The following is a 9,253-nucleotide window of genomic DNA, read 5'->3' as shown; positions in this document are numbered from 1 at the left end:
AGATGTTCTGATGGACGAAAATTTAATTTTTTTTTTTAATTTTTGCTGTTTAACAACTGGCAGCTAGGAGTTTCTACGACGTAATTTTATCCTTTGTAATAGCCAAAGTAAACTGGGGAAACACGATCAAAGGAAAATTAATAGCGGAAAGAACTTGGAAAACTAAGAAAACGGACTTTCACTTTTTGGTTTAGTTTTAATGTTTTGAAAAAGAAACTTGAGTTAACGGATAACAAAATAAAATGCTTGACAATGAAAATGCAAGGCTAACAACGGAGTCAGTGGAAATCGATGGATGGCTTCGTACTCTGGAAAACACATCTCGTGGCTATAATTTAGAAATTCATGCAGCTCCCGAGCTGTAGTAGAAAAATCATACTGTTATTATTTATTTATAGCTACAAGTTTAGGCTCTCTGATAGAAATAGAACGCATACTTCCCGACATTGTAGAAAAAATATATTTATACCGTTGATCGCGGATAGCTTCAAGTAAGGAATCAAATATGAGATGCCCTGAATGTGGAAAATATAAAAGAGTGATCAGTGGCCTGCAAAAACTATAATACATGGAGGGAATATTTGTGCATTTTTATGAGGTATACCCTGGACAATTTCCGTTGGAAATAAAAAATTATCGAAATTGAAATAAACAAGATGGCCGCCAGACAAATTTCAAAGTCTTCTATCACGGAGATTATTAAAGATAGGTTATTAAGGATAGGAAATGCTCAAAGGAATGTCATAGAGGATAACACTGGTCAACTGCCTGGGTGAAAAAAAATCAAGATGGCGAATTCAAGATGACAGCCGAAGAAAAACTTGCTTCTATCCGGGTGAAATGGCATACCCAGTATGCCGTCTTTAGGAGTCGTGGGGCCAAAAGTTTCTTTTCACGATTTTTTTATATGCTGCCATATAAACATTGTTTTCGTTAGAAATGACTGTCAAGACAAACTTGCTTTGATTCGGATGATAATTGGAGCATGCGGAGGTCTCTAAGAGTGCCGGATTAAAAGTAATCGAAATTGATTTTTCGCCATTTTCAAACATGGCCGCCATACAAGCGTTCGCTTAAAAATTAATAATATTAATATTAATTAATAATAATAACGCACACACTCAACATAGCCCCGCACTAGGGAAAACCCTGTGTCGCGGGTGCCATGGACACACAAATAGAAAACCACAAATTACACCCAAACTCACGAGAGAAATAAATGTAGTATTTGTATGGACAAATATTTCTCCCGACGCGGGAATCGAACCTGGGACCTCTGCGTGGCAGTCCGGCGTGGTAACCGTTCGGCCACGGAGTCAGCTTTAAAAAAACTGAAGCTGTAGAAAAAAAACTGCTCTAGGAGTGCTTGATAATAATTTGTAATCAACATTAGTTTTTCACCACTTTTCAATAAAAAAAAGAAAAGTGTAGCCATACTAGCGTTTTTTGGCGGTTGATAAAAATTTGCTCTAATTCGACTGAAAAATCGACATGTGGGATTCTCTGTGTGTTTAATAATAATTTGCGGTCAAAATTAACTTTTTGCCATTTTTCAAATGACCGCCATTAAAGAGCTATTTTAATTTTTTTAAACAAAATCATAAATGCCGAGGCCATAGGCCGAGGTCCAGCTGAGGGTGAAACCCGAAGCGTCCGCACGCCACCGTACGTAGGTAGTATACAGAGGCTCTATTAAAAGTACAAGATCTCACAATTGTTAAAAATGTAACATATATTATTATAGTTTTTGCAGGCCGTTGATCACTCTTTTATATTTTCCACATTTAGGTCCTCTCATATTTGATTCTTTGGAACGTACACTGCGTACAACGATCTAAATATCTTTTTTCCACAATATTGGGAAGTATGCGCTCTATTTCTATCAGTGAGTCTAAACTTGTAACTTTATGTATATATAGTATATATATGTATAATATTTTAATAATTATTATTACATTAAATAAAGTTTTTTTAAATAATTATTTTGAATACACTATTTAAAAATTTATCTTATCTCGACTCCAATACAAATCAATTTAAAAACATAATTAGCATTCCTATGTTTGTGTAATTTAAATTACTGTTATAATTTTATTGGGTGTCTAACTTATTTATATACAACCAAACATTTAATTTCTTTTAATAAATAAAATATTAAACAAGGCACAATCACAAAATTTGTTAGTGCCTGAAACGCTAACCACGAAAAGCCAAGAAAAAAAAGTTTAGGAATTTTAGTGTTACTAATCTTAATACTGGCTCCCTGAAAACTGGGAGAAATAAGCTTTTAAATATTATGGATACGAATAACTTAGATATGTTGGGAGTGACAGATTCGCCTTACAAAGCTTAGACTATGGAACTTTGGAATGAAAACATAAACATGTTATTGTCTTTGTTTAACTACTGCGTGTCGTCGTAAGCTAAAAGAGATAGCATTACATTGGTCTGTGCCAAATACGGGAATCGAAAATACTTAACGTCATCTTAAATGCCTACCGTTTTCATTTCGCATTACATGAGGTAGGTACATGATACGGTTGTCAAAGGGAAGTACATCAAATATCAAAACAAATGTTTTTTCAAGTGTTTTGCGTAAAAACATTCGGAAATTTTATTTTATAAAATGGACGAAAATTTTGAAAGTGAGAACAATTAGGTATTAATAAAAATGCGTCGCTACAGCATTAAGGGACGTGACATTAGCCAAAGCGAAAATCAACCGAATAACATTGCACAGACATGGTTATTTTTCTGTCTATAAATCACACAGTAGCCCAAAGATCTCATGTAATTAGACTTATTTAAGTAGTTTATTCATAAATCTTGCCAAATTTTGCTTTGATTACTTCTGATTACTTACTTGTTTGTATATTTTAATGATTGTTGTTTAGGATTCTTTTGTGATAGTGTTGTTCTTGTAAACGTACTTATTATCCATATTCTGTTATGAAAACAATTCACTACGAGGTTTTTATTATTATTATTTTTATTATTTCAAGTTTACCAACAAATGACAAAAGAAGGGTTGGAAATCATAGGTTTGCCGAATATGAATATTATTATATAATTATTAATTTCATTTTGAAGAGTCAAATTTTACCAGAACTTTAAATGTAACTAGATTACATGATAATGCAATTCCATCATTAGGTTTATTGGTAAATAATGTTATATTTAATTTAGATTCAACAAGACTCATTTACTAGGCATTCTCAGTTCCTGAAAACAAAAGTATCCACTCGTTGCAGATTTTTTCATACGTTTTAATCACAGTAAACTAATTACAGTAAACGAAAGAAACAAAAAAAAAACTATTTCATGTCGAAAACATGTCGACAATGACTTATCGATAGATTATAGTACAACGCTATAGAAATCCGCCATTTGTAGCGTTCAATTTTTGTTTTGATACCCACGTTCATTCTGTAGTTAGGGCAGCTCCTTTCTTTTATTTTTTTTCCATTCTCTAAGCAAATAAGTCGGACATAGTCATTCTTTCTAGAAGTCAGAAACAAAATATTATATTATAGAGGCATATCTTTCAGTACATAAACCGAGAAATACTGGCACTCTGCGTTATGGCATTATGCGTCTGAATCCTGGAGTATTTTAATATTACGAAAGTACTGATTCCACCCTTAGAGGATGGAAAAAAAGATTCCACCGAACGACCTTGAACAACTGGTATACTTCAAAATTGACAAACATAATAATTATAGCAGTTGATGTGATACACTAAAAATTGCCAGTTTCAACTTTAGAGGATGGGAAAAAATAGTTTCAACCAATAACAATTCTCTTTGGTTTCAACCTGCAACAGATAGTGGCTGACGCTATTAGATTTTACTCCTACCTCTCGAACAATTAAAGTTGTGATGACTCTTATCAACATTTATAATGTAACCACCCTATGTAAAGCAAATAAACGACATTCCGTTCCCTTTCGTTCCGTTCCGTCCACGGAAGAAGTGTATGTGGCCTGTGGTTCCGTCCCTTCCCGTCCCATTCCATTCTCCATTGCATATCATTCTATAACATGACGGCACAGTTGTATAAATAGTCACTTCTCAATTAGTTCAATGCAAGGATTAGTGGAGAAGAAATCCATTCTTGTCGAGAGTCTATGTCTATCTATATTAGTCGGTTGGATTTGACACGGCTGTCTCCGATTGGGAACTGCAATGCCAAACTATCAAGTTTGACGCTACCAAAATGCAAGTGTGTCTATTCTTCACAAAACGGAGTCCCTTTGACCTGACTTGGACTATTTGTGATAAATCCAAACTAATAGCAGACCGTCGTCAGCTACTTGGAATGATCCTGTTCTCCAGTTTGAACTTCGGCAGATACATAGAATAAATGGCCAAAAATGCAGCCAGGAAGCTTGACATCCTTTCCAAGGTGAGGTGCTACTTCACACCGTCACAATTGCCTAAAAAAAAGTTGTACCAAGCACAAATCCGGTCGTGTATGGAGTGTTACTGCTATCTATGGGATAGTTCTGCTAAATACCAACTGGCTACCTTGGAGTCAGTTGAAAAGCGTGCCGAAAGCCATAGGTGACTCGTATTTGTCGCGAAACTGCTCGCGCACTCGCTCGCCCTTCCCTATCCAAAAGCTACCCGCCTCCATCTCGCGGATGCTGTCGTTATCCTGTAGTTAAGTACAGGGTCAAGAGCACAAGCTTGACACTTAAGATTTATACACTTACAGCCTTACTAATAAAAATATTTAAAACAACTGCTTAACAACTGTATAGTTATACATTGTATAAACTGCAGATAAGAGTTACACACTCCCTTTACTAATAAAAGGTGTGCAAGCATTGCGTAGTTATAAATTAGTTAAAACAATAACCACTGGCAACATTTTTAGCGAGCGTTTTGATACTAGGTTGGAAAACCTGAGAGACATTTTGACAAATTTTTAAACAGCGTAATAATGTTGTTTTTGTAATAAATAACATAAATTGTTAGCATAATAATTGACATTTCTTGTCTTGAAATGTGTCTAAAGTAATTTTGTATTTCTTTTACAATAAAAAAGTTCTTTTGGCAAAGGTTATCGTAAAAATTGTCAAAAACTTCATGAACGTACCTTTCATACATTGCTAAACGTCAAATTCAAAGTAAATTGCGTTTATTACACTGTATTAGGAAATTGTTACTGTGAAATAATGGCTTGTAATAGTGGAAACATTGACCAGCTCAAGGCGAAAAGAAAACGATCTGCAAATTGGGATACCTTAGAAAAGGTGAGAAGGAATTTTACTATACAAAAGATTTCCCACTCGGTCACAATTTGTAATCGAACTTTTGTATATTATCTTTCAGAATTTATTAAAAAGTTGCATACAGGAGTTTATATCCGTGTTAGAGAACAAAAACACTGACACTAATACCAATAAAAGTAAGACCATTGCTTGGCACACAGTAACAAAAAGGTTTGTAAAATACCACGTTTCACGCCTTTTGTTTGATGTTTCTTGTATTCTTCTAACCGTAATTGAGACAAAATGTTTTTCAGATTTATTGAATTAAATAGCCGGGAGAGAGATTTAGCTGAAATAAAACAACAATGGCGTACAATGAAATTAGATGCTAAAAAAAATATGTCCCAGGTAAAGACATCTATCAAATGTACTGGTGGAGGACCAAAGCCTCCTAGCCCAGATCCGGAAACAATAGACATCTTAAGTATGATTCCACAGGAATTTGAAACAGATTCAAATATCTTCGACAGTGACAGCATAGCGGTGAGGATCTTATAATTTTTTTATTATTGTGCATTGCATGAATTTTATTTAATGTAGACAGTATAATTGTGAGACAGTTACAAAATTATATCTTTATGAGTCTATGATATAAGTATAACTTTAATACACATTTTTCTATTTTATTTTAGAATCAGGAGGTGGAATGTGTCATGTCAACACAAGAGTATGTTCTCACTCCATTAGATAAGAAAGAGAATGTGGAAGAGGTTTGATAATTTAAATTTATTAATAAATGTCTGTATTATGCAGACCTCTATACATTCATACAATATTTAAAAATTGCTTATTAATTTATTTATATGTCTGGTTTTTTGTATCAGAATATCACACCACAACCTGTGAAGAAGATTAATTTATTTAAACCTTGTGGGACAAAACGGAAACTACCATTTAATGAAATGAAGCATAATGAACAGACTGCAAAACGTGAGGTAAAATAAAATTGCAACATTTAATTTAGGTAAAAGAATTAATGGCATGGTGATTTGTATTTAATAACAAACTATTTATTTCAGGAACGGGACTTCACAAGAGAGCGCCATATGGTTCTTGTCAATTGCATAAGGGAGGAACATGAGCTAAAAATGAAAAATATGTTAGAAGCTCAGAGTTTTATTAAAGAAGAGCATGACCTTCAAGTTGAAAAATTAAAATTGGAAATTTTGAAATTGAAAATTGAAATTGAAAAATTTTTATTTCGGATATCTATGATCCATTGGTTAGTATTACAAATATCTTAATCTATTGTTAGTGAGTAAGTAATAAAAATAAAAATATAATAAAACTAAAAACAAAACATTTTATATTACACAACCATGTAAACACCTATTGACACACTATCATCAGGTGGTTTACATGACTGTGCAAAAGAGAGTCCGGTTTACTGGCGATCATTTGCAGAATGCTGCTGGTGCTGGCCCGCACCCTGCTCATCAATGAGGCAGCTCTTTTGCGCATGATGGCATGAAAGCCATCTGTGTGTGCCTCTGCGAACATTTGTGATGCGCTACAGAAGCAGGGCAACACCAGCAGCATCCGGAATCCATTATTATATTGGACTCGCAGGGCATTAAGCGATTTCTGAGTACAGTCAAACCACAGGCCGCTCGTATAAAAACTCTGACAGTACGCTTGAAATAATGTGATCTTAACTTGATCAGAGCAACGAGCAAACCTGCGGGCCAACATGTTACTCCTTACCGCCAATGCCCTGCGTTCCCTCTCAATATCCAGGTGATCTTTAAGGTCATCGGTCAAGTAATGCCCTAGATATTTAAAATGTAAAACTCTTTGTAATGGAGTGCCATATAGAGTGATTGTTATATATATATTATAGATATATTTTGTTGTTAAAATCTAAATTAAAATAATACAATGCTACAGCTAAAAGTGTGTTTCAATGAACAATGTTCTTGTTTCTTGGCCAGATCGGCTATCATTATCTCTCCTTAGCATTTGTTGATTATCATCATTTTCAGACAAGTGAGGTTCAAGAAAATCAATGTCTTCTTTCATATCGATGGCAATATTGTGGAGTATAGCAAGTGCTACAATGTACAATTTTACATTTTTTAGTGTTACACTAAATCCATGCAATAGACAACGAAACCTCTGTTTCCATACTCCAAAACACCTTTCAATTGGGTTTCTTGTCAATATGTGTGCTCTGTTGTAAGACTCTTCCTTCACACCACGGGGATTCTGGATTGGTGTAAACAAATAATTTGTTAAACCATAGCCTGAATCTCCTAGTAAACGGGCACTAAATTCCCCATTTTCAAATTGTTGCCGAATTCGACTTTCCCTGAAAATCCTTGCATCATGTGTACTGCCCCTCCAGTGTGCGACTATGTCTCTTATCTTCAATTGAGAATCACAAACTACCTGGACATTTAAGGATGAAAACCCCTTTCTGTTGATATAGTATTGTGCGCTATCACCACCAACTTTTTTAATTTTTATGTGCGTGCAATCTATAGCACCAATCACGTTCCTAAAGCCGCAAATGTTTCTAAATCCGGAAACTAGTTGTTCTTGCTCTTCTAGTGACACAGGCATGCGTATGAACTGTGCCGCGTTTTTTGCCAAAGCCAGAGCCACTCTGCGGCATACATTAGTAATGGACTGTTGGCTAAGTCCATGAATGTCTGCTGCATCATCTTGAACTTCTTGCCTAGCCCAAGTCCTGAGAGCAGTACAAACTTGAAGTTCTACAGCCAGCCCGCCACCACGAGTTTGTAGCTCGATGTCACTCTTAACTAACTCAACTATTTTTCTTACATATGTTTGGCTAAATCTATATTTTTTTCGAAATTCTGTTTCTTCTAAAGTAAAAGGATCGAAACGACCCTTACCCTTCAAAACCGGAACACAAATAGTCCTGACATTACTGCTTGGCGGCAGAAATAGGGAAGGTGGCAAGGCCTGGACGAACTCTTTCACAAGGTGTTAAGCTGCAATAACTACCATATTCTCTGCCACAGCATAAACACATAACTCATTCACATGCAAAATTCCCAAGCGCAACAAGTTCAAACTTTTGTAGACACCTGATATAAAATGATTTATAATATCATTCATCTTTTACAGCTGAGCAACAACCACCAACAGGCGCTGCAGCTGGTATTTCCCATATAGTACCGGGCCACGTCGTATATCACTGATATTTTATTGCACACACCTTTGCCAGACATGTTCTCGTCAACACAGCCTGCTATACCTAAATACATACTAAATTGTTCCCTTTATGTTTAATTTAAGAAACTATTGATCTACAATAATGATGTTGCTTACAGCACAGTACAGATAAATAACTTGTTATGTTGTGTGATCATTACCTTATTACCTAGAACATACTATATCCTATACCATACTTTTTAATAAACCAAGTGTAAAAACAGACGAATCACAATCATTGTGAGATCAAAGCTAATAATCACTATCTACTGTCATATTTTTTCAAATGTTTATATATTTTTTCAAATGTTTAATTTTTTTAAAGTTTAATAGAGCCACACACTCATTGACTTACTAATAAAAAGTCAATGCACTCACTTGTTTTACTTGTAGGTATGATTAAGTTGTGATGAAATTTTGATATTACCATAATATTAATTATTAACACACTGATTAATATTGCATATCTCTAGTAATTACATAACAATTATGTCTGTAATGTAATTAAAATCATTTCAGCTACGTCTATTGCAGCGCTTGGTTTACAGGGAATAAAAACAAAACAGGTATAGATTTGGCATACAGAGAATAAACTTGGAAGTCTAGAGGGTACACTTTGAATTCCTACATACTATTTAAACTCTAAATTATAACTGCAAAATAATAAACCTTATACATAATTTGATATCTGCTATACTACACACTTAAGTACATCTCCAGGATGAAGCCTTCATTTATTATTAATGCCTATCATAGTATAATGTAGTGTAATCCCTGGCCAAGTTAGCCATTAATTCA

At 34.5% G+C, this 9,253-nt stretch overlaps 2 protein-coding genes across 2 annotated transcripts; one reads left to right on the top strand and one right to left on the bottom strand.

Moving 5' to 3' along the window:
* Window positions 1–5,179: 5,179 nt before the first annotated feature.
* On the top strand, window positions 5,180–6,718 carry LOC113238085. Its single transcript, XM_026474807.1, has 7 exons — window positions 5,180–5,257; window positions 5,337–5,446; window positions 5,530–5,758; window positions 5,908–5,985; window positions 6,100–6,210; window positions 6,295–6,417; window positions 6,626–6,718. Exons 1-7 carry the CDS (start codon window positions 5,180–5,182, stop codon window positions 6,716–6,718), a joined length of 822 nt encoding a protein of 273 aa, XP_026330592.1.
* A 444-nt stretch (window positions 6,719–7,162) lies between these two features.
* Window positions 7,163–8,472, bottom strand: LOC113238084 (putative nuclease HARBI1). The gene is made up of 2 exons (XM_026474806.1): window positions 8,460–8,472; window positions 7,163–8,046 (listed from the first exon to the last, which is right to left on the bottom strand). Exons 1-2 carry the CDS (start codon window positions 8,470–8,472, stop codon window positions 7,163–7,165), a joined length of 897 nt encoding a protein of 298 aa, XP_026330591.1.
* Between the last annotated feature and the right edge of the window lie 781 nt (window positions 8,473–9,253).

Source organism: Hyposmocoma kahamanoa, unplaced genomic scaffold (assembly GCF_003589595.1).
Source record: "Hyposmocoma kahamanoa isolate Upper Pololo Valley unplaced genomic scaffold, ASM358959v1 94636, whole genome shotgun sequence".
Lineage (NCBI taxonomy): Eukaryota > Metazoa > Arthropoda > Insecta > Lepidoptera > Cosmopterigidae > Hyposmocoma > Hyposmocoma kahamanoa.
Note: the sequence above shows the minus strand (reverse complement) of the source record. Positions and strands in the feature narration are given on the sequence as shown.

Bases quoted from the DNA above. Each gene is read 5' to 3' on its own strand.
- LOC113238085 (XM_026474807.1), top strand. From the start codon at position 5,180: ATGGCTTGTAATAGTGGAAACATTGACCAGCTCAAGGCGAAAAGAAAA. The intron at 5,759-5,907 runs GTGAGGATCTTA...ATTTTATTTTAG, and splicing joins TCGACAGTGACAGCATAGCG to AATCAGGAGGTGGAATGTGT. The intron at 5,986-6,099 runs GTTTGATAATTT...TTTTTGTATCAG, and splicing joins AGAAAGAGAATGTGGAAGAG to AATATCACACCACAACCTGT.